General features: G+C 32.7%; 1 protein-coding gene across 1 annotated transcript; it reads left to right on the forward strand.

The window, feature by feature from the left end:
• Nucleotides 1-24,423: 24,423 nt before the first annotated feature.
• Nucleotides 24,424-25,703, forward strand: LOC115891540 (peflin-like). The gene is made up of 4 exons (XM_030912029.1): nt 24,424-24,538; nt 24,612-24,698; nt 24,805-24,985; nt 25,292-25,703. The coding sequence occupies exons 1-4, from the start codon at nt 24,502-24,504 to the stop codon at nt 25,653-25,655; spliced, it is 669 nt and encodes a 222-aa protein (XP_030767889.1). The 5' UTR covers nt 24,424-24,501; the 3' UTR covers nt 25,656-25,703.
• The last annotated feature ends 1,076 nt before the right edge of the window (nt 25,704-26,779 follow it).

A 26,779-nucleotide genomic window follows, 5' to 3' on the forward strand; every position in this document is an offset into this window, starting at 1 on the left:
AATTTATACCCTCAAACCAAGAAACGTACTTCTTCAGCTTATGGTCAACTGCTGATGGACACATGCCATCAGTTCAAAAGGACCCAGTCAAAGGGAGCTTTCTCGTTATATTTCGGTTTTTAATATATTCTTTTGATGATAATAATGTTATTTAAAATGAAATTATACCCTCCATTCAAACGTACTTCTTCAGCTTATGATAAACTGCTGATGGACACATGCCATCCAGTTCGAAAAGACCCAGTCCAAGAGAGCTTTCTCGTTATATTTCGGTTTTAATATATTCTTTTGATGATAATAATGATATTTAATAATGAATTTATACCCTCAAACCAAGAAACGTACTTCTTCAGCTTATGGTCAACTGCTGATGGACACATGCCATCCAGTTCAAAAGGACCCAGTCCAAGGGAGCTTTCTCGTTATATTTCGGTTTTTAATATATTCTTTTGATGATAATAATGTTATTTAAAAATGAAATTATACCCTCCATTCCAAGAAACGTACTTCTTCAGCTTATGATAAACTGCTGATGGACACATGCCATCCAGTTCGAAAAAGACCCAGTCCAAGAGAGCTTTCTCGTTATATTTCGGTTTTAATATATTCTTTTGATGATAATAATGATATTTAATAATGAATTTATACCCCTCAAACCAAGAAACGTACTTCTTCAGCTTATGGTCAACTGCTGATGGACACATGCCATCCAGTTCAAAAGGACCCAGTCCAAGAGAGCTTTCACGTTATATTTCGGTTTTAATATATTCTGTTGGTGATAATAATGTTATTAAATAATGAATTTATACCCCCCAATGCAAGATATGTACTTCTTCAGCTTATGGTAAACTGCTGATGGACACATGCCATCCAGTTCAAAAGGACCCAGTCCAAGAGAGCTTTCTCGTTGTATTTCGGTTTTAATATATTCTTTTGGCGATAATAATGTTATTTAAAAATGAAATTATACCCCCAATCCAAGAAACGTACTTCTTCAGCTTCTGGTAAACTGCTGATGGACACATGCCATCCAGTTCGAAAAGCCCCAGTCCAGGATAGCTCTCTCGTTATATTTCGGTTTTAATATATTCTTTTGATGATAATAAAGTTATTTAATAATGAATTTATACCCCCCAATCCAAGAAACGTACTTCTTCAGCTTATGGTAAACTGCGGATGGACACATGCCAGCCAGTTCAAAAGGACCCAGTCCAAGAGAACTTTCTCGTTATATTTCGGTTTTAATATATTCTTTTGATGATAATAATGATATTTAATAATGAATTTATACCCCCCAAACCAAGAAACGTACTTCTTCAGCTTATGGTAAACTGCTGATGGACACATGCCATCCAGTTCAAAAGGACCCAGTCCAAGAGAGCTTTCTCGTTATATTTCGGTTTTAATATATTCTTTTGATGATAATAATGATATTTAATAATGAATTTATACCCCTCAAACCAAGAAACGTACTTCTTCAGCTTATGGTCAACTGCTGATGGACACATGCCATCCAGTTCAAAGGACCCAGTCAAGAGAGCTTTCACGTTATATTTCGGTTTTAATATATTCTGTTGGTGATAATAATGTTATTAAATAATGAATTTATACCCCCCAATGCAAGATATGTACTTCTTCAGCTTATGGTAAACTGCTGATGGACACATGCCATCCAGTTCAAAAGGACCCAGTCAAAGAGAGCTTTCTCGTTGTATTTCGGTTTTAATATATTCTTTTGGCGATAATAATGTTATTTAAAAATGAAATTATACCCCCAATCCAGAAACGTACTTCTTCAGCTTCTGGTAAACTGCTGATGGACACATGCCATCCAGTTCGAAAAGCCCCAGTCCAGGATAGCTCTCTCGTTATATTTCGGTTTTAATATATTCTTTTGATGATAATAAAGTTATTTAATAATGAATTTATACCCCCAATCCAAAAACGTACTTCTTCAGCTTATGGTAAACTGCGGATGGACACATGCCAGCCAGTTCAAAAAGGACCCAGTCAAGAGAACTTTCTCGTTATATTTCGGTTTTAATATATTCTTTTGATGATAATAATGATATTTAATAATGAATTTATACCCCCCAAACCAAGAAACGTACTTCTTCAGCTTATGGTAAACTGCTGATGGACACATGCCATCCAGTTCAAAAGGACCCAGTCCAAGAGAGCTTTCTCGTTATATTTCGGTTTTAATATATTCTTTTGATGATAATAATGATATTTAATAATGAATTTATACCCCCCAAACCAAAAAACGTACTTCTTCAGCTTATGGTAAACTGCTGATGGACACATGCCATCCAGTTCAAAAGGACCCAGTCCAAGAGAGCTTTCTCGTTATGTTTCGGTTTTAATATATTCTTTTGATGATAATAATGTTATTTAATAATGAATTTATACCCCCCAAGCCAAGAAACGTACTTCTTCAGATTATGGTAAACTGCTGATGGACACATGCGATCCAGTTCAAAAGGACCCAGTCCAAGAGAGCTTTCTCGTTATATTTCGGTTTTAATATATTTTTTGATGATAATAATGTTATTTAATAATGAATTTATACCCCCCAATCCAAGAAACGTACTTCTTCACCTTATGATAAACTGCTGATGGACACATGCCATCCAGTTTTATAGTAAAAATAGTAAAACAACAAACCTAACCGACAAACACGCACTATGTTAACCGCTCTATCTCACTATCGTAATCAAAAAATCAAAAAACTATTAGAAAAAAAGCTGCGCCAACACATGACGCATCAGGCCAAGATTAAGACGTCGAATAGGCACCCCCACGGACTTAAACACGTAGCTGGGCTTGTACCTGTCCAATGACGGGGCGATTTCCATCGTTCGATGATTATTTTATTTATTGGCGCAGGTATCGATCGATGCGGCCACGTCCAAACATCCTTTTCTCGAGAATCAATTAGACGATTACGAGGCGCATATCGACTGACGGTGGAAAATAGCCCTAAATAAATGCCGACGGGGTTCCATGCTGGGATTGAGTTGGCATATCAAGAGGCGTATAGTTAAAGGTCTGTTGGAACCACGAAATACTCGTGGAACGTGACATAGAAAATTTTTGTATTCCTTTTCATAAGTTATTCGGGATTTAAATGGAAGTAGTTTGGATATGGCGTTTGTCACCTCAGCCTGAATGTCTGTTGGTAATTTACTTATTTCGTTTTGAGCCATTTCTGGCTCCAATTCAATCAGCAATCGACACGAAAGAGAATTAAAAAATATTGACTCAAAACTGACAACTAAAGAGACAGCTTTATTTATTTGTCAACTTACATAGAAACCAACGCCAACCCAGCGCAATATTTTTTCTACTCGTAATAAATTCCTTGAAATAATAATTTCTGAATATTTTTTAAAACGTAACTCGTTATGGAAAAAATATTTACAGTATAAAAAAAATATTTACAAACATAAAATATCATATTTTATGTTTTTGAGCCCTTTTTTTGGTGCACCGTAGTGTCCTTCCTTACTACAATATCACCCTCACCCATATTATCTAAATCTAACGTAAGACGATAATAATGTTCTAACACAGAACTCTTGATTGCGTATATCCTCAATGACTCTCTGTTCGAGGGTGTTCAAAAAAGTCGAAAAACTGCTCATTTTTGGCTATTTTTTACTCATTTTCAAAGGTTTTAGAGAAATAGTAAACATAACACTAAAATTATGAAAATTTCAGCATTTGTAGGAAATTTTATGTAGATTCAGAATATATATAACATTCGAGGCTTAGATATTTTGGTTTTGTGAGAAAAATAATTTTTTGAACCCCTGTTTTTGAGGTATTTTTGATGGTGGTTTAAACGTCTTCTACATCCATTACTGTTCTCGTAAGACTATAATAGCCTATATTTCCTTATTCTACGCCTTTTAATTAGCAAAATAACAGCAATTTTGACCAAAATCACCAATTTTCATGACTATATGCATAAAAAAAAGTCAAAAAATGCATAACACTAAAATTATGAAATTTTCAGCTTTTGTAGGAAATTTTATGTAGATTCAGAATATATACACCTTTGGAGGCTTACATATTTTGGTTTTGCGGGAAAATTATTTTTTTGAACCCCTGTTTTTGGCTATATATAAGTATAGAAAAAAATTCTATTCTTTGTACACTTTCAAAGGCCTTGGTACAACTTGTACAACTAAAATTGCGTTTTTAATTATATTCAGCTATTCAGTATTGTTTTCCTATACCCTTATTATATTCTCCGAAACGCCCCAAATATCAAATGCAATATAAAATATTGATCATTTCGAAAAATAAAGAAAAAATATTTCCTAAAAACCACGCATCCTCGACAAGTTACTCTTTCTTGTAACCCTAACCTCTTTATACATTTACCCCGGTCCTCGAGAAGTTAGACAATACTCGAAATATCCTTTTGGCCGATTACAAACATCAAATATTTGCCTACCGCGACCGTCCACCGGTGGAAAAGACGCCTGTCATTGATTTGGCGCCGGTAAAACACCGAAAAACAGCCCGGACAATGACTCGAGTGCTTCCCGAAAACCGCCGTTCTCTTGGGAGAGTCAATAAAAATAAACCAGCGAGAGCACTCGAGGAGAGGTCGAGGTAGTGCACACACAGGTAGGAGAAGTGCAGGTAAAACAAGGTAATTGGCACTAGGTTTCGAGTGTTTTCTTTGTCAAAAAGAGTCAATGTAGCCATATAGAAAAGTAATACTATAGGTATACTGTTTATAACACACCTCCAAAAATACGATACTTTATATGCTAAATTAAAAAAAAAACGTTAAAGACTAAAGATATACAGTCCGAGTTTTAATAAACATTAATAACGATAACAGAACTAACGATATTAAAGAAAACATTTGTACTGTAAGTAAACAAACAGAAAAAAAAGTCAAAAAATATTATGTTAAAAATATTTTAGAAATATTATTATATTGCTAACTTCCCTTAATTACTGTTCAAAATTCATTTATTATTTTTGTTCCAAACATGCCAAAAAACAACGAAAAAACGAGCGATTTTTTACGGACCGTAAATATTTCGAATTAATTTAAAAAAAAACAATCCATTAATCACAGGCGGCGTGGCGAATTTTTGGCACAGGCCATTTTTCTTTGAGACGTCCGGTTTGGTGGCATTATTACTATACAGGGTGTCCCAAATTATTATTTTCTATACAATATTTTATTTTGAAAATGAAAAAAGGTTTTCAATTCTTTAGTTTTAACCTTTGAATAATAATATTAAGGAAACTTAGATCTATAATATAGATAGATTATTAGATGAAAGAAATCAGTACATGTATATTATTTCGTATATTTTTTATTTTATTCATTTTATGGAAAGCACTGGGCCCGAATTCTGTAACTTTGACATAAAACCGTTACGCTTTCAAAGCGGTGAGCGAAAGTATGCGATAAGCGGAACGTCAAGCAGTCGATTTTGGTATTCTCGTTGCTGTGCGAATCGTTTTCTGGATACGCGTTGAGCACATATTGACAGCATCGTAATTTCGCAGGTATCTAATAGTCAAATGTGACTAAAACAATGAAAAATGTCAATGTTACGTGAATTTTATAACCTATTGTTGAGTTATGTCAACCAATTTTTTTATGGATATGTCATTATTCTTATTATACGAGGGAAATGTTGAAGACGCTTCTCAGCATTTTCGATGTTTTGAACAATATTTATAGCTACCAACTTGTAATTTGTCGATTACTTATTTAGGAATTTATAGAACAAGAAGTAGTTTTCACTAAAGAGCAAGATAACGCACGAAATCACAATTTTTTAGATTTTCACTGACAGTTTGACAAGCAAAACGATCCTTTAAGGCAACCGTTTTCAAAGCGCTTAGCGCAATCAGTAAAGACGCTAAGCGAGTCAGACGAGAATACCCAAATCGTTAGTTAAGTGCGCGCTCAGCAAAAATTAACGTCATATACGCTGAGCGTCTAAAAGCGCTTAGCGTTTTCTACGTTACAGAATTCGGGCCCTGTTCATTAAAATGTTGTATCCTATGTTATAGGGCTTGTTTCTCTCTACAATTTCCTGTCTCACAATGTACCGTTTGTGTCCGGGAAGGGATCATAGTTTCATAGTTGTCGATTTTTGAAAGAAATCAGTACAGGTATATTATTTCGTATATTTTTTATTTTATTGATTTTATGGAAAGCACTGTTCATTAAAATGTTGTATCCTATGTTATAGGGCTTGTTTCTCTCTACAATTTTCTGTCTCACAATGTACCCTTTGTGTCGGGGAAGGGATCATAGTTTCATAGTTATCGATTTTTGAAAGAAATCAGTACAGGTATATTATTTCGTATGTTTTTCATTTTATTGATTTTATGGAAAGCACTGTTCATTAAAATGTTGTATCCTATGTTATAGGGCTTGTTTTTCTCTACAATTTCCTGCCTCACAATGTACCCTTTGTGTCGGGGAAGGGATCATAGTTTCATAGTTGTCGATTTTTGAAAGAAATCAGTACAGGTATATTATTTCGTATATTTTTCATTTTATTGATTTTATGGAAAGCACTGTTCATTAAAATGTTGTATCCTATGTTATAGGGCTTGCTTCTCTCTACAATTTCCTGCCTCACAATGTACCCTTTGTGTCGGGGAATGGATCATAGTTTCATAGTTATCGATTTTTGAAAGAAATCAGTACAGGTATATTATTTCGTATATTTTTTATTTTATTGATTTTATGGAAAGCACTGTTCATTAAAATGTTGTATCCTATGTTATAGGGCGGTTCTCTCTACAATTTCCTGCCTCACAATGTACCGTTTGTGTCGGGGAAGGGATCATAGTTTCATAGTTAACGATTTTTGAAAGAAATCAGTACAGTTTCAATGAATCACAACATTACAGTTTTAATGAAAGCACTGTTCATTAAAATGTCGTATCCTACGTTATAGGGCTTTCTCTCTACAATTTGTAATTGTCGAAACGTTTGTCTATAGACTAAATAAATATTTTTAAACAAAGTGAAAACATAACTCAGCATTTTCGCAACCTAATGTCCCAAGAAAATTAATTTAAGAATATATCGATACAAGGTTCGAGAACTTGAAATTTCCAAGGATATATGTTTGATATACCCTGTATATCGCTGACGAGTATCAAACGACTTTACTCGTCCAGTCTAAACGATAATGAAGACGCTAATCGATTTGCTTTTGAAATTCTTAACTACCGGTCTTTCCAACGTTTTTTTTTGTATTATATCTACACTTAATGGCATAGAACCGAAAAAAAAGAATTATATTTCTTGATCTATGAATTGATTAATTATCGCGTAGGTTATTAATGTTTTTCTTTTGATAGCTGTTTCTATAGAAGGTTTACACTAAATAAATTCATCAGCTAATGGGTCGTCTATTTTTTAAGGTATCATATTTTTTAACTGTCTGTATCAAAGTAAAAGAATAACAGTAAAACTACTGATGACGACATGGTTAGACAGTCAACTGAATATGAAAGATACTTTGGTGATGGCCAGTTTAAAATCGGAAAAGTACAGACCAAGTAAATGACTTCTAGGGCTTAACCTCGACAAAATTATCATCGACTGTCATTCCCCAGGCTCTTTGACGCCGTTTTTTTTTGATCGTATGGTACCTACCTATTCAAAAATAGATTCAAGAATTTATAAAACATATAGTTGCCTTGAATTAATTTTTAATTTTAAAAATATTTACGAAAACCTCTTACTTTTTTCCATTATTCCATAGAACGAAAGAGACCCAAACAAATAAAGTCCTGTTGTGAAACAACACGGAGACATTATGGCATCAAATTTCGATACCATTTTAAAGAAGGTTTTGTTTGTACAAACAGAGCAGATTTCCAGCACATGTGGCGCCTGATATGAGACTCACAGGATACAGTTTCCTAAATGTTATTTTCAGAGCACTGTAACTTTGTCTTTTTACTTTATCTTGTATATATTTTTAGGTGTTTTTGTTACAAAGAATCCGTTTCCATATTGACAAAAAAATTCCTTTGGATTCAACTGATTGTATTCTTAAAACAAACCATTTTTGACTCTATGTTGATATGAAATTTTCATCTAAAAATAGGTTTTAAGGACTATTAAAATCCCGCTATTAAAAACTTGACCACTCTGTAGATTTTTCTTTTACAATTTATAAAAGTCAGGCAGCCCTGTATATGTAGCATATATCATTCAGTATCTTTTTTTGATTAATTGAATCCCAGAAAAAAATGAAATTCTAAGGCTTTTATATGGATTTTTGACCAGTCACTTTGAGGATATCCCAGCTAAAGCATCGTTCACACGCACAAACGATGTTTTGACGTGAACCACAACAAAGTTAATGTGCAAGTCAACGTTTGTCTAGCCGAATTATCAGGTAATTGACAGGATATTAAGGTATTTTCGTCCGTGTATACTGAATGAAGAAAAAATATTAACGGGTTGTAACGTTTTTAGTTCGTTACACGTCTTTTTTATATATAATATATAATGTCTGGGCCTATCATCATCGGATTCCCTCTCGTTCAGGCCGGATAGTTTATTTGACGCGTAATTTTTACGTTCCCTAGTCGCCAACCCTGTTATCGTTCGACACAACCCTGTTATCGCTCTGAGGAGGCGCTGTCAACATCGCTTCTGTCAACTCTCTCCGTGCTTAACCTCACTTTGTTTTGACGCTCTGTTGTATCCCAGCTTTTAGAAATGGTGATTATTTAAATCTTGCTGTATAATTTGAATCAGCTGCTATTTCGAGGCTACAGGTAAAGATGAGGTATTACCTTTTATAGATTCGATATTATTATTGAATATTTTTAGGGTAGAGTTACCGATGTCCCAACTTGTATTTGTATTTTGCTGGCACGTTGGCGTCCCTTTTCTTTTGTCCTCCAGAATGTCACATGGAAGAAAGGACAGGTTGTTTATTATTTATTGAGCCCTCGGAAGTATTTCGAGGTAGGTTTATTTTGTTTATTAGACCTTGTTTGGTTTTAAACAAGAGTTTCATATTTTTAGGGTCCAAGGTACGGGTAGTGTCTTATGTACGGACATTATCTTATGTACAGATGTCCTGTAGACGAGTGTCCCCAGTAAGAACGATTTTTTCTTACATCTAAGTGCCACAGCGTGGATGTAGCTTGAGTCCCATGCTGCTTCACTCGCATTTCTAAGCCTAGTCAGTAGCTACAGCTGTAAGGATTCATGGTGTCCTCAATCTGGCCCCTTTTGTTGTTTTGACCAACAGGATCGCCGACAGACAGTACAGAGATGCTAGACCACCTCACGCTGCTACTGTTTGAAGCAAGGTTACATAAAAGAACAGCTAAGTGTATAGTTCTAGTTTTACATTTAACATCTAAAACATATTCAGTCTTAAGTTGTTATCACTCCTTACTTAATGTTTTTATTCAAAGGGTGTAAAGTACGCTCATGGCGTCTCCTAGCGGCTGGGAATAGCGTCAGGTGGCTTTGGGAAGACTTAACCAGACTTAACTCGAAAACCACAACATCCCCAACCCTCCACTCTGCATTCCGCGCCATCTACATGCACGTTAACCCAACTTTCCACTCCGATATAATCTGATTATGGCGATTATTTGAATATTTATACACATAAAAATGGCGGCGGGAAGCGGAAGCGGCCGCCTTGAGCATAAAGGCCGGATTTGAAAAATTGATGCAGTTCCCGCGGAGTTTTTCCGGAGTTTTCACTCGGAGTTTCCACTCTAATCGAGACCGGTGGAGTTTTCTTTACCGGGAAAGTTTTGTTTTTGTTTAAAAAATACCGAGAAAAGTCGTCCTTTGAATTATTGGAGTGTTGGAATCGTTAAAAAAACATTTTTTTTATTATTATGAATGCAAAAATAGTTGCTCTGTCTTGATTTGCGAATCATTAACAACTGTCAAATCATTTGGTCTCTATTATTCCAGATTATTTGGTCAATCAGTAATGCAAAAAATGCAAAAGCTATATCGCAAATATTTCTCACTGTCCAGAATGTTGGTTACTTGACATATACCGGATGTTGCATCGTCGAGCGGGACATAGGAAATCCCATGTAAATTTTAATGGGGTCAATTATTGACTTCCCTAATTATTTTAGAGAATAATTCTATTTAGGTTTATTGAAGAGCACTAAAACCCACATTCAAAAGAATAATTTTAGATATTTTGGATTAGCCCGTTTACGAGTTATCGCCGATTTCTTTTTAAATATTTCTCCTTTCTTATGGCCCTGTATTTACTTATGAGCACAATTCAAGGTAAAAGATAACTGTCAAATTAAGTTGTCATTTCAGGAATTTATCTATTTAGTGCCTTATTATTATTATTAAAAACTCATACCTACATCGAAAATATTAGCCATGAATTACACTACCGAAAAAAAAGTATTGATGGTATTATCAAGGAAATAGTTATCAAAAGGTGTCTGACATGTTTGCTGCTCTGTATCCGAATAGACCGATACCTGGAAAATCTACAATCGCAAGGAATATCCAGAGATTTGAGACCAAAGGTACCCTAATAAATAACTGCAGATGTGAAGCAAGGCAGGAACAAAGAGAAGTTGCAAGAAATGATACCGACTTGGAAGTTTTATTGTGCGTGGAAGAGAACGATGGAAAGATCAGCACAAGGAAACTTGAGGATGAAATTGGAATAGATCACACTACAGCGTTTCCAATTTTAAAACGACATAAATACTATTCCTTAAAATATGAAAAGCACCAAGAGCTACGAGATGGGGATGAAATACGGAGGCAGGCGTTTTGTTTTGATATGATGGAAAGTGCAAACACGGATAGGGAATTTTTAAAAAACATTGACGAATGCACGTTTACCTTAAATAATGAACCCAATGTTCAAAATTATCCATATTGGAACAAAGAAAACCAACACAGGCTTGTTGAAACAAGGACGCAATATCCACAGAAAGTAAATGTTTGGGCAGGTATATTCGGACACAATATTATCGGGCCATTATTTCTTACGCGAAATTTAAATGCAGAATCTTATTTGGAACTACTCGAAAATCATATTTTACCTGCTTTACATGATGCCGCCGCAATATTTAGACAATAGTTTAACGGAAACGTTATTGACCTAAATCATACAGTAAATTGGCCAGCAAGGTCTCCTGATATTTCGCCAAATGATTTCTTTCTCTGGGGCCATTTAAAAAACAGGACATACAAAGATAAAAAATACCCAAATCTAGACGAGTTAAAAAATGCTATTTCTGCCGAATGCAATAGAATTTCAGTTTACCAACTAGCGAATGTAAGAAGAGAATTTTATGATCGCCTGGGTTATTGTCTAGCAGTCGATGGAGGAATATTTGAACATCTTCTTAAATCCTAAAGTTCTAACAATTTAATAGTATCTAAATTAATAAGTTATTGAATATTGTAATAATACTATAGTTAACCTTCTAATTGATTACTTTATTTTATTTTAATTCATATTAATTTGTATTTATAAATACATCTTTAAGATTTCCGATGTAGGAATGAGTTTTCAATAATAATAAAACACTAAATAGAAATAGGTAAATTTCTGAAATGACAACTTCATTTGACAGTTATCTTTTACCTTGACTGGTGCTCATAAGTAAATACAGGGCCATAAGAAAGGAGAAATATTTAAAAAGAAATCGGCGATAACTCGTAAACGAGCTAATCAAAAATATCTAAAGTTATTCTTTTGAATGTGGGTTTTAGTGCTCTTCAATAAACCTAAATAGAATTATTTTCTAAAAAAATTAGGGAAGCCAATAATTGACCCCATTAAAATTAACATGGGATTTCCTATGTCCCGTCCGACGATGCAACACCCGGTATATAATTTGACACAAGTAATATTCTTTAATTTGACAAGTGTTTGACAAGTTTTAAGTCGACTTTGTACGCATCTGCGAACATGCGTCGTCCATTGTTCCGTCGCTCCAATCATATTGAGGTATGATCTGTATTTTTGAGAGAAACCAAAAAAACTAACAGTTATGTAATATAGAAAATAGAAACTTTTTTTAGTGAAATAGATGGATTGGTATGGCCGCCATATCTGCCTCTTTTCTGTCGAAATCTTCCCTGATATGTTTTCACTGTGCGACGGTTGTTTGAAATGGCCCCGATGCTATGGTCGAAAAAAGCAGTAGCCTGGGCTGTCAGTGTGTCATTCTTTGGGCCCCTTTTCGATAAAAGGTCTCAAATTAAGCTCTCGCTTACCTTTGGAGTGGCGCGTTTTGGTAGACCAGCCACAACAAGCGGCCATGACTTGCCGAAAGTAAGCTCAGTGACTTGAGAGCATTGGCGTACCTATAAATATTTGTTCCTTCTTTTGTTTACATATATCCTAACCTTAACATCAACCGTAAGAAATTAACGTTAAGAACTTAAAAAATTCCGTTCATACTTCTCTTACTTGTCAAAAGAATATTTTAATATGCGCTTAAGTTTATCTAATATAGACATTTTTACAATTTAGAAATCTGGATAGACTAATTCACAATTGATAAGATACACTTCTCTGTGAATTAACATTCATCATTTCTAGATCAAAAAAATAGATAATTATTAACATTTATATACCGTCAAATTCAACATATCCAATATTATTTCGAAAATTCTTAAATATCCTAGGTTTGAGCATGCACAAATTAATTTTGATTTAGCATTAGCCCGAAGAATGTAAAGTGTCCCATATTTTTTAAAAGTTGGATCATGAACACCAGCGTTCGTTAACTACTGTTCTTCTAATGTACATTATTCTAAAATTTAACAAAATGTCTGGTGATTGTGGCAATTTATATATCATTGAACATTTCGTTATGGAAAACAACATAATATTGATAAAAAAAAACAATATTTGCAAGGAAAATACATCGAGCTGTGTTAACTACGCCACTGCATCAGCAGATTGTTTTAACGAATTCTGTGCTTGAGGTAGACAGAGGTAGAAGATGCTATGGCCTGTATCATTATGAACTTAATTAGAACATATATTACGCTACCCTCAAGTAGCTAGCTTATAGAAATAAAACAGTTACTTAGATAGAAAAATAATATAACATGATATGGTGATTCAATTAAAAATATATGGTTTTCAGATTTTTCTCTTCTCTACAGATTGGTAGATGTTTAAAACAATCTACAAAAAAAATTGGTCAGCCATACATAGTTATGAGCGCGTACTTCACATAAAAACGTTTACGTACTTTAAATAAAAACCTGTGTAAAAACTATAAGGCACTGTTGGACTGGTCATAGCTTTTTCGTCTTATTCTTTTCACGTTAATTGTTATTATTCGTTCGTTATTATTCAACGTTTCCAGCGATGCTCGGCAGCAGGACGGGGCTCGTTAAAAAATTTTGTTTCAATGACTAGATAATGACCAGTGTGGTAGCATTAATGGAAGGTGTGGATACATAAAGCTGCCAAAGAGTTAGTGTTAGTGTTAGTGCGAAACGACTAACTAGATCGCATGGTATGATGATTTCTATAAAATAAATTCATCAATAAAAACATATTAAATATTGTTTTAATGAATATTAACTAACTGAATCATTTTCTTGGAATTTGATTTTAAGGTAATCATTTATATAAATACATTATAAACAGATATGATAAGATTTAAGAAACGCTTTAAAACTCAAGGTACCGATTTCTCAAAATGGTAAGCCTTAAGCGTTAGAGATAAATGACCATAATCAAGCTTCCTCGCTACCGTACTGCTGGGAATACCGGCTGTACTACCAACCGTATACACACAAAAAACCGACGAAAAATGAGCTGCCTGATTGGACGTGAATTCATGAATAATTATCGTTCATTCATCGGATTACTATTCACACGGTACGATGTGAGTTGTCCCCTCATTAAAGAAAGATGAAATTTTCTTTTTTCTTGTGAATCAATATAAGTATACAGTTTAGAGTGACAAAAACATAAATATAAATATTTCAATAAAATCAGTTAGTTATACAGGGTGAATCTTAAATTAGTGTAAATATTTTAGGGTAGCTAGATCTCGAAAAAAGAAACATATTTTCTCTATACCGTTTTTCAAGTAAGTCCAAAATTACCGAGTTATTTTACTTTGAAAATTTCCGAAAAAAAATTATTTTTTGCTTAAATTTTGAGAACCACTGGATTTTTTCTGGGTTTTCTTTCTTGTAAATTTAATCTACTACCTCTGTTGCCATATTATCAAGAAATTATGTTTTTTTTTAAGTCAAAACTAAAAAATATTTTCAAAAAAATCCAAATTTTCAATTTTTTTCGTTATATACTACCCCTAAAAATATTTGCACTTATTTAAGACTCGCCCTGTATATATGCTCTACATTATGTAAATAAATAAATACGAAAAAATGTGATTGCAAAAAATCATAAAAATAAAAATATCTACAAAAATTTTGGAGAGACACGAATTTTCCACTGAATATCGGTATACTATACTGGGTGTTCCGTTTAAAATAAAGGAATAATTTGCTTTTAAAAGTGACTAATGTTCAATATTAATTTTGTCTCACCTTGTATAACTTTTTGGGTCAAGTTTTTATTTGATTTAAAGTACAGTGGTTATTTTAACTACATATTAGACTATACCGGGTAAATTCGAATTTAGATAGCTTTTATTGAAATTCAAAATTTATTTTTTATTTATAGAAAATGTTAAATATTTCAAAAACCTTACACTTTAGTTACATGCATCTCTTATAAAACTCACATTATTTTTTTTTCTAGAATACGAAAATCAATTAATATATAGAGTATTCCATTACAAAAAAATACAACTTTGATGAGTACCTTTTTTAGGGACACCCTGTAGAACTCTATATAAAAATGCTATAAATTAACATACGTACATATACTCACAAAATTACATTACATTAAGTTCCTAGAAAAACTGTTTTTTAAAGATTTTCTATGTATAAATCATTTGCCTCTTATAAAAATTTAACAAATAAGTGCAAGAATTGCAAGACTCTTGCAGCAAGACTGAAAAATTAGACTGTCATTTGGTCATCATTAGATTATTTTTCAAAAATACTAGGAAAATAAAAAAAATAGTTAAAAGTAAAATAATGCAAGTTCGAGGTAGTTATTTAAACACTCTGTATACGACAGTACCAATACATCATTCTATCGAAAAACTTGGTTTAATTAGTACTATCAACACACTAAATTTCAATTTTCTCGTCCATGTTGTTTTTGAAATATATACCTAAGTCGATAATGTTGTGGATTTGGTCCACCCTGTATAATTAAATAACTTTCTAAAGAAACATTACATCAAAAGAAAAGTTATTTGAAAAACTCTTCTTAATTTTTAACAAACAGTAATCCTGTGTGTATCATTTACAGAAAAAATATTGTATAATTTCAAAAAAAAAAAATTTAACTGCATACCTTTATATTAATATTGTTCAAGCGAAACTTCACTATCAAAATCAAAAAAAGTACGTCCTTACCTTGATTTATACGGCCATAATAAAATATATCTAATTTTTGGTATTTCCCTGTATGAAGAGTTCACTGGTTTGATACGGATAGTTTATCGTATACACTAACCTGCAGAAAAAGAATAAAAATAGATAAAACAATCAATTCTCCTAGACAAACAGTACAAAACAATCGTTATATTGTATTTATATCAAAACTTTATTAAAAATATTCAAAATACCTTATGAGATCTCGAAGAAAAGCACCATCCTGTAGCTTAAATACCGCTTGTTTCTGTCTAATTATACAAAATGGGGCCCCTGTAATACAAAACATACCATAAATAAACGATAGAGTTAGGTAAAATAACTATATTTTAATAAAAACAGAATTGGCATCGATAATTTCTTACAGCTGTCAACAAATCCGCTCAAAATCGCCCAAAACAAACGACAAAGCGTAGTTTTTCGATCTATGCTGCCTGCCGCGCTCAGGAAATCCATCGCGATAGCCATGGAATTCCTGGCCGATATCGCTGTCATGCCATGACGTGTCGCCAAATGAATTAGAAAATTTGTTTAAAAAATCACGGAAATCACGTAAATAAATATAGTTTTCTGAAAACTAACCTGTTCAAAACATGCTCTGGACTTTTAGGAAGATTGCACGATAGAAAAAACCACTCCCGAATAAGAATTTCGGTAAAAATTTATAGAAAAAAGTCGGAGGAAGCTTAGTAACGTTTTCATGCCCACTAATATTTTCACTGCTGGCGAAATTGTTGGTGTTTTTAAGTGTGCTGTGACTGTTTGACGGGGAAGAAAAGAATCTCTGATGTTTATGATCTTAAAACAGACATACGTTATTGATGATTTTTAGTTTCAAATAGATTTTTTAATAAAAATTTTGTTCTTATGAATAAATGTAATTAGGGTAGATAATTAAATAGATTTTTGATGATTTTTTGGGTGTTATTTGGTTTAATAAAGTTTTTTGATGGAAAAATATGAAAGAAAATTAGGAAAATAAGGAAAGTACCGTTATTTGAGTAAAATTTCGTAGTTCTTATTAAAAATTTGTAGCAGGAAAAAAAAATATTTGTTTTTTTTTAAATTTTGGACATTTTTAGTCTATAATTTAAAAAAAAATACATATTTTTTCCTGTATATTGAGTAAAATTAGATTTTTATGACGTTTTTGGTTTATTATTTCGAAAAATAGAAATTTTTAAGTGATTTTTAGTAAAAATATATTCGCAGAAAATGATTTTCATTTGAAAATGTTGTATTTAGTTTACAATTTTTAAAGTTATACAAAAATTCCTCCTCATTAAGAAATTAAGAAACACTTCTCTGTATATTTTACATAGTTCAGTAGACCAAAAATTTCTCCTCTATTTTAATGAAAAAGACATCTGATATAAGCATTTTCAATGATTGTTAGTTCATGCGGGCATTATTACCAGTTCCAATGAAACACGATACCCCTTAAAAACCTATATACAGGGAGTAATTAAAAAGGCTATAAATTAAAAACCATGAATAGATGTAAAGTTATTTAGTATTGGTATATGAAAAATTATTTATTACCTATATATTATTTATTTTTTTATTATATATTAAATTTCACAAGACGAGCTACTGAACTTCTGTGACACATTTATTGGTATCTACCAACAGAAACTTCTTTTTAATTTGAATGAAAATGTTCTCTATTAATTTTAGTTCTTCCCATTTTCCCAAGGATTATTTAATGTTATTAGTGTGATTTTAGATTTTTGATTACGATCTAAACAATCTCATAATATACTTAAAATCCAATATATACAAAAAAAGTTTTGAAAGATCTCCCGTGAGACGCGCCCAACGAAATAAATTAAATATCAAATTTTTATTTCAGAGAAAGCAAGTATTGCTACAGATCATATATACAGGGTGGTCCAAACTGTACTCCGGAAACTTCGGCAGCATATTCTGCAGATAAAAATAAGTAAAAAAGTTCGTATAAATGTATGTCCTAAAATGCTTAGTTTTAGAGACACAGGGTGTAGAAGTTTCATTTTAATTTGGATTTTTTCTAAATAATTTCTGAAGTAACGTCAACATTTGGATAAACATTGCTGTCTGGGTGGTTTTTGACAGGAGAAATTTGATTTTGATGTCAATATGACTACTACTAGTAGAGGGCGCCACCTACATGTGTTTTAACCTTTGAATAAGAAGACTAAGGAAGGAGCATAATGCTATCCATGTATTCATGCATGGTGGGCGGAAAAAGCGCCATAAAAGCACTCTAGGGTGGGGATCCTTGACAGTTCTGTTTGACGATGCATTTGACACATTTGAATTTGATTTGAAATTTTGTGGATTTGTCAGTCTTTACGGAGCTTATTTTATGTTATTTATTATTTATTCTACTACTGATAGTTGTATAAAGGTAGTAAATCTAGATGGAAATTGTGGCAGAACTTAAATTAACAGTGACACTATCGCGATTTATCGAAAAGACTCTAAAATAGTTGGTTGTGTAGCGTGCGGTAGATCTCGGCAAAAATTGAGTGAAATAATGGAACAACTTTTCGCTAGTAAGTGACTATATGATATACATACGTGTAGTAAACCGATCATTTATGAAATTCACTTAAATTAACTAAATTATATATTTTTCTTGCATTTTACCTTTTATTTATTACTTGTCAAAGATTAGATGTCAAAGAATTTAGATACGTTAATTTAACTTACTTGCTTCAGTAGCGTATCGGATGTTTGTGGTAATAAATACTTATTATAACTTATCTATTTTTATTAGAATTATATATTTTAATAACAATTTTAATAACTACCAACATTTATTCACAACCCAAGCAGCATTTGGACGTCGGGACAACGTTGTGTCACGCGACCAAACGTCGGGGCGCAACGTCGGCACAACCTCGTGCCAACCCTAGTCTGCACTAGTTTGGAGAATAATTTTTGGGTCGAAACGACGTTGGATACCGACGTTGGCTAGCAGCCTAATTTAGTACAAACTGCAACGTTGTTTAAAATCCTAATTCACAGAAATACAAAACTAATATGGCGTCTAAGTCGCGTTTTATCCTAAATTGGGATAATTATAGTAAAAATATTATTTTTATGATTTAGTTAGAGACATATGTCAGATGGCAGTGAAGGAAAACAAAACAAAAGTATTTAAGTGTGGAGGATGTTTGAAGATCATAATTATTGAAACACTTTAACCGACTCTGTAACTCGTTACCCAAGGCAAAAAAGTTTAACGCAAACAACTTTATTGATAAATGTATTGTTTCTACTTTGAAAAATACTAATGGGCCTTAAAATTAAAGAAGTTTTAAAATTTTTCTTGATTTTTTTTTAGTAAAATGAGAATAATTTATTCGCAGTCGAAAAAATTGTTTCCGCGTGTTTTTTAGGGTCAAATATTTCAAGTTAATGTATTCAAAAAGCAGGAATTGCTATTTTAGGAACGAAACATTTTCTTATTTAACAGCATGGCGGCTTTCACTTTGTTGTTTTGGAGATTAAGATGGAGTAGTTCGAGTAGTCGTATACTGGACTAATAAAGTCGCAGTTCGGCCTTAACAGGTAGAATAGTAGTCGCAAGATTGCCTAATTTAGTCATCCTAGAGTCTAGCTTGTGCCGCCCTCTATAATATAAATAAACGAGGGAGTGGATAAACTATCGGTAATATAGGTCGTTGTATATTTAAATTTAGTTTTATATGTACCTTTCTTATGTCCCATTTTAATTATTTTTTTTTATAAAAACAAAAACAGCACTGAACTGTCTGACCGAACAGAACAATGAAGTGAAAATTTAAAATTTAAGGTTATGGTTCAATACAGTTGCAAAAAGGTAGTGACTCGACGTCCTACCAACGTAAGAATAAGGAAATCTAAACAACGTTGGAATTAGTAAAACAGACGACGTTTGCATAACGTTGGAATAGGTCCTGAAACTGACGTCGGAAAACTCTATATTGTCCAACGTTGTAATTACGTTGTCCGAATCACCTAAAGATCACTTAAGCAAAAAAGATTACAAGACAACGTTTATTCGACGTCGCAGAAGCTTCTACTTTGCTGTAGTACTAGTCCAACGTCGGCACAACGTTATAAAAACGTTTAAATTTATTTTAATACCCAAGGTAGGGAGCTAACTATTTTTTGTAACTAATCCAACGTTGTGTTTAGTAAACATGTGGTCGCAAGTCGTGAAAATGCTACTTGGGAACGTAAAATAAAACAACAAATTATTGAGTCTACCCCACGTCTACCCTACATCATAGTTTTACATTTTTTAAATAAAATTAGAACGACACTGATAAACCGGAATTTAAGTCGGCCATATTTGAGGCCCATCGCGGTGTACCTAAGATTTTTGATATGCTCCTTCCTTAGTCTTCTTATTCAAAGGTTTTAACTGTTTTGAAGAGTAATAATTATTTGTCTCCGTACCTGTATAAAATTACCGAGGGAAAAAATATACATCTCGGTAATTTTTTACGTAAAAAATATCTCTTTGTAAAAATCGCTACGAGCAACCGTTCTCAAGATATTTAGAATGGAAGTAGTCAATACATGCCATTATTGACGAAAAATAAACACGTTGAGTAGATTTCTTTTCTTTGGCTTCACTTTCCACTCATTGTGTAAATGTGGTACTAGCAATATATTCTTATAATATATTTCCTACAGATTTTCTTCTAAATATTATTTTTGGAGTTAAATGAGGGGTAAAATAATTTGTAAATACCGTTAGTGTCTTATAACACGATTTAGGAAAACAAAAACAATTTATGTGTTTCCGCTGTATGCGAGGTCCACCATCATCATCAATCAGAATTCGTGGAAATAATCGTTTAAGGACAATGACAAATTATTTTATATTGGGCAAACAAAAGCGGGCCATGATTGGAATTAATTAGATCATCGGGCTCCATTCGATTAAGAGAGACAGTCGAAAATAGGAGGGAGCCATTCAGCTTCCAAGTCCCACGACCTTAATCTATATACAGGGTGCTACAAATTCGGGATACGCGCATTGGTATATCAGTAACCGTAATAGATACGGACATGGTTAAATTGGGATAAAGTTGCGGTTTGGGATGTTCACCAAGATGCCATCAGACTTTTTTTTCCGGAAAAATCAATTTTATTTTTTTCTGTCGTTATTTTTTAGAAAATAAAAAATTAATTGCACATTCTTATAGCCACTTTATTAGGGCTATCTGATAGTATTTTTAGATTTTCAAATTAGCTAATAATTTGTGATATACAGAGACCAACTTAATTTTTTTAAATACGTACCTGCATTTTTTATTTCAGGTTTTCAAATAACTCGGTGTCCTCAGTACAACGACTAGAACAATAATGGATGTAGGAAACGTTTTAGTCATATCCAAAAATTTACATCAAAAACAAGAGTTCAAAAAAATAATTTCCTCACAAAATTAAGATACATAAGCCTCCAAAGGTGGATATATTATAAATCTGCATAAAATTTCCTACATTTGCTGTAATGATGTTTACTATACTTCTAAGAGCTTTGAATATGTGTAAAAAATAGCCAAAGATTGGCCATTTTTCGACTTTTTTCCATACAGATAGTCGTGAAAATTCGGCGAGTTGTCACAGATTTTATTAAAACAGCTGTTATTTACTAATCAAACAGCATAGAATAAGAAAATATAGACCACTGTATAGTCTTACGAGAACAATAATGGATATAGGCAGGGGCGGGAAAGTGAAATAGCAAAAGCGGTTCCACCGTTTCCATGGAAATTTCAAATAAAATAGTTTCAGCCTAAGGCGCTAGGTGGTAGTGCAATTAATTTTTAGGTTAAGAAGTTGCTACTCGTTATTGCCAGATGGCGCTAAATCAGAATATTTTTGTAGTTTCCATAGTTTCCAACGGTCATTGTCATACTATTGTCAAATTCTCAAAAAATATTGTCGTTGTCATAGCCAATCATAATATTATCAAATGAATATCGAAACGTTTTTCAAACTATAATTTGTTATATGTGTTTTAATTAGACAATTCCTTTTGTTTGTGGCCCTAAAAATATAATGTAAGTCTTTTATTTTTGCCATCATTTAAGTACCTATTTATATTTACTCCATTTACAAAACTTTGGGCTTATTACGTTGGTCTTGTTTTATTATAATAAACGATGTTTAAATATTTGACTTATAAATAAAAACTTTAAATAATAAATAATATTTCACATGTTTGGCTTTAATTCTATTTAATAATTGTATAAATTATACTGTTAAATCTTATTTTTTACACATCACAACGATACTTGTTATTAGTATTGTTGAATTTGTGTAAAAAATAAGATTTAATAATCAAATTTAATTATTTTAGAGTAAAATTCAATAAATACGCTCCTTTAAAAAGCCCGCGCTTCGATCCATTTAAAACAAGCCCTACTCAATAGATGGTGCCACTTCTGTAGGACCATTTGTCATTATGGCAGAGTCCATTCTTTTTCTAGCTAGGTATATTCTTTGGATATAGGGAATGTTTTAACCATATCCAAAAATTAGATCAAAAACAAGACTTCAAAAAATTAAGTTTCTCACAAAATCAAAGCATCTAAGCCTTCAAAGGTGTATAATATGGAAGAAACTCAATCATATTCAATTCTAGAAAAATCTTTTCAAGAAATTATATCTATAATTTATTCAAAAATATAGACATAACTTTCAAACTCTTTTTGCTAAACTACAACCACAAATTCTCCCCTATTTCTCCCCTACGTCCCTCCACCCTTTCATTGCGGCTTTGCTAACGCTTAATTCCGCCACGTTGGGGTTTAAACTACCCCCTCCTTTCTATTTCATGCCACCCCAACCCCCAGAGAGATTACTTATGTAAACATGATCTTCAGGGTGTAATTGGACGTGCAATCATTGACATTCGCCGCGGTCTCGGACTGTGGGGTCTAGTTGGGGGGTTGGGGGTGAATAAATAAAGGGGAGGCACGTTGGGGAATGAGGGGAAGGTTCGTTAGGCAATTTATAGAAAGTTGTAGTGAAGGAATTGTGGAAATAATTATTGATAAGTTTACTACGAGATTTCTTGAAGGAGTATAATATGAAAAACAAGCTGAATATAAGAAAGACTAGCTTATACCAGCGACTACGTTCGCGTCGAATTAATCATTTGTAATGGTGATGATAAAGCAAAGCAAGAATTTCCATTAACATACAAACTGGATAAAATTTTCTCACATTTATGTCAGCATGAGAAAAAACAATATGGCGATATTATTATATAACTTGGTAATATTTGAGGGGTAGTTTCATCTCGTTGAAATTTGACTTTCGAAAAATCCGTTTGCCAAAAATAAACTTTTTACGTCAAGCAGTTTAAACAGAATCGTGGTTAATCAATTATCCAAATTTTTGAAACACCCTGTATGATTTCTTAGAAAATTTCAAAATATGTAAAAAAACAAAATAAATTATGCGTGTCCAAGCGTTTTTCCGAAAGACTAACCGTTTTTTAAATAACAAATATTGTAATATTTGAGAGGCGTTTTCACCCTCTTGGAATTTGAAATTCGAGAAACCCCTCCTTATCGAACTTCTACCCACAGTCAATCCGTTTGCCAAAAATCAGCTTTAAACGTCAAGCAGTTTAAGTAGAATCGTGATTACTCAATGGTCATATTTTATGAAACACCCTGTATAAATTTATAAAAAAATCTTAAAATATGTAAAACAACAAAATAAAATATACGTGTTTAAGAGTTTTTTCGAAAAACTCACCGGTTTTTAAATAAAAAATATTTTAATATTTAAGGGATAGTTTCACCCCCTTAGAATTCGAGTTTCGATAAATCCCTTCTTATCGAACCTCTACACCCTAAAGTCAATCTGTTTTCCAAAAATCAGCTTTTTACGTCAAGCGCTAAAGCTTCAAAGCAGGATCGTGATTAATCAATGACCAGATTTTTCCAAACACCCTGTATGCATTTTTAAAAAATCTTAAAATATGTAAAAAAACAAAATAAAATATACGCGTTTAAGCGTTTTTTCGGAAACTTGACCGTTTATTAAATAAAAATATTGTAATATTTGAGGGGTGGTTTCACCCTCTTGGAACTGGAATTTCGAAAAATCCCTTCTTATCGAACCTCGACATCCTAGAATCAACCTGTATGCCAAAATTGAGCTTCTTACGTTGTGTGGTTTGAGCAGGATCGGATTTTATATATTAGTATAGATTGCTTTTTTAAAACACTAGAAAAAGGTTGAATGTGTTGAAAACATGTAATCTGTGATAAAACATAAACATTCTTCTCCTTCTTGTAAATTTTTGGGCGTGGATTGATGTAGATTGATTAGTTAAATTTTTAGTATACACAGTTTGTCAAAAAAGTATATACAAGGTGAGAAAAAAAAATAAAAACCGATTTTTCAATTTTCGGCAATTTTTTTAAAATACAATATATCCTAAAAAGGGGGTCAAATTGTATTTAGAATTCCTACATTAACGTCTTCTGACCGTATCAGGTAAAAAAAGTAGAAAAAGTTAATAAATAAAAAAATATTTCAAAGGGGTATATCCAGAAAATCGAAAATCGAAATCTTTCAAATTAAATATCTCGGAAACTATTCATTTTCGGAACACAGTTTAAATAGAGCGAATATAGATGTCCACTAGCTCTATCCGTAGAGGCCTCACTGGTCGTTGAGCTACTTACCGTTACCCAGAGGAAACATCTTATTTTTATTGACACCTCTTTTTTTTCTGCTGGTATCATTTTTTAATGTAGCGACCAAACACAATTTTAAAATTTGTAAAATTGTGTATTGATCAATCTTACCTTATTATTGTAAGTTCCTTTGACATTGTCACCTGTTTCTAAATGACAGCAACTGTCATTACGTCACAATATAGCGTAATAATTCAAAAAAAAGTTTCGGTGTCACTGTCATTCAGATTTCCATTAAAGTAAAAATTTGCAGTTTAAAAAAATATGGCGCAGTACAGATCAAAAAACGAGGACGAAGATGGTAACAAAAAGACTATTTAAATATTTTTTTTTGTTTATATTATATCACTGGTTTCTTTAAATGTTTATTGTAGATGAAAAACTTGAAAAGGCTTGCTGTGGCTTCAAATATACCCCTGTCGAAGAAAAAAGGAAGATTTTCCTGTCCGATATTCTCAGAGGTAACCAAATTCTTCTTATTTATATCTTATTTTATTTATTGATTTGATATTTATTTTTTCTTATTCTTTCTTCAAAGTCTTTCTATTCTAATGATGTTATTCCTAGATGCCCACGAACGCAAGAAACACCTTCTGGATAGCAATCATGTCCATCCAGCTGTGGAAAAATGGTTCAGAACCATGGAAACCAAAAACGAAGGACGCATTTCCTCCAAGGAGCTCCAGCAAGCCTTTGAGGTGTTCCAGGGCAAGCATTTTTCGGATTCATCCTGTAAATTTGTCGTAAGGTAATGATACATTTATTAACTAAAGCTCATTAACTAAAACTCATTCATAAATTCAAAATTAGTGGTTTCAATTAATGTAGGTTTCCTCTAAATTCAATGTAAGCATTCAAAACGTCAAAATTAGTTGTAGGATTTTTCAATTAGTTGGAAAAGTTAACAAACAATTTGCGAGTAGCATCATTTTGGCCTTTGATTATCTACCCTTAAGAGAAATCGTGGCTAAAAATAAAAAGTGTATTGTTTTATAAAAGGCTTTTATTAGGCTTTCTCTATGTTTTATCTAGCTCTAAATTTTGTCATTTACAGACTATTTGACTTGGACAAAAACGGTGGTCTCGACGTGAAAGAATTCGAGTCTCTCTATTACTACATTCGTCAATGGTTGAACGCGTTCAACACTTACGATCGTGATAAATCCGGGTTTCTTGATGAAAACGAGCTAGACTACGCCTTGAAGCAAATGGACATCAACTTTTCCCCGGAATTCATTAGATTTCTCATCACCAAAAACAACCCGAAGGCTAAGAAGATGGCTTTGGACCAGTACATCATCACTTGTATTCAGATTCAACGATTCACCGATGAATTTAAGAACAGAGATGTGAATTATTCGGGAAGTATCAATATTAAGTACGAAGATTTTTTGGAAATGATTCTAAGATGTTTATAATGATGATTTTAATCTGAAGGTTTTGATGCTTTAACTGAATAAATGACTGCGCCAAAAAATGTGTTTTATTTTGTAGAAAGTTCTCTTCCATTAAATAGTCTTCCAGGTTCTTCAGTTCTGGTTGTAAGTCTGTCTTCAATTCTTGTAAGTTGGTTTCCACTTGGGATGCAAAACGGTTCTAGTCCAGTTAGTGGAGTGTTAGCTCCTTTTTTAGCTAGATCGTTATTAGCTTCTTCATTATTCTATTCCTTGATGTGAGTACTTTATTTTCTTTGCTTAGTTTGTTCAAATTCCCTGGCATTCTTTGACCAACTTCGAATTGATGATTACTGAGTTAATTGCTCTTAAGGCTGCTTGACTATCTGATAATGTCAGATGGGGACTAGATGCCGATGACAGCTGAACATCAACAGAAGACACAAAATAGGCAATTGACAGAACATCGTCTTATTACAAGAAAGAGAAGAACATAAAGAATTTCAAAAGTCTACTAATATAGTACTAAAACCTTAGATCTTATAAACTTGAATTAATGCCACTTTTTTTGCTTATTGTATACTGTTTAACCCATGATAATAAAGAGTTGATTTGGATTTCCAACGATATTTTAGATTTGTGGTCTTTTTGAAAGTTGGTTTTTATAGTGCGATAAAGTTAGTGGATAAATAGACATTATGACTAATAAAAGTGTTAGCTAATATGTGAAGCTGTCAAAGTCAATGTTAAAAGAACTCCACAACACTAAAAGTATGAAAACCTCTGAAGTATGTTCCAGATTTTCCAAAAACAAGAGATGTGTCATTCAATATCGTTCTTTAAACGGAATTTTATTCAGTGAAATATATATTTTTTTCAATAGCAACTGTTAAAATTGCCTTATATCTATCAAAAATAGTAGATAAGATAATACTTCAACCGCAAGGGTAGATTAAATGATACTTTAACAGCAAGGATAGGTTAAAAACTTTATTTCTTCTCGCACGTTTTTTAATTGCTTCCATTTTTGAAACTTTTTGTATTCCTTTTCATAAGTTATTCGGGATTTAAATGGAAGTAGTTTGGATATGGCGTTTGTCGTCTCAGCCCGAATATCTGTTGGTAATTTACTTATTTCGTTTTGAGCC

This window comes from Sitophilus oryzae, unplaced genomic scaffold, assembly GCF_002938485.1.
Source record: "Sitophilus oryzae breed Bouriz unplaced genomic scaffold, Soryzae_2.0 scaffold_1007_pilon_pilon, whole genome shotgun sequence".
NCBI classification, from domain to species: Eukaryota; Metazoa; Arthropoda; class Insecta; order Coleoptera; family Curculionidae; genus Sitophilus; species Sitophilus oryzae.

Excerpts from the sequence above, each read along its gene's own strand:
- LOC115891540 (XM_030912029.1), top strand. The coding sequence starts at position 24,502 with ATGGCGCAGTACAGATCAAAAAACGAGGACGAAGATG. Across the intron at positions 24,699-24,804 it reads CCTGTCCGATATTCTCAGAG|ATGCCCACGAACGCAAGAAA; the intron begins GTAACCAAATTC and ends TGTTATTCCTAG. Across the intron at positions 24,986-25,291 it reads TCCTGTAAATTTGTCGTAAG|ACTATTTGACTTGGACAAAA; the intron begins GTAATGATACAT and ends TGTCATTTACAG.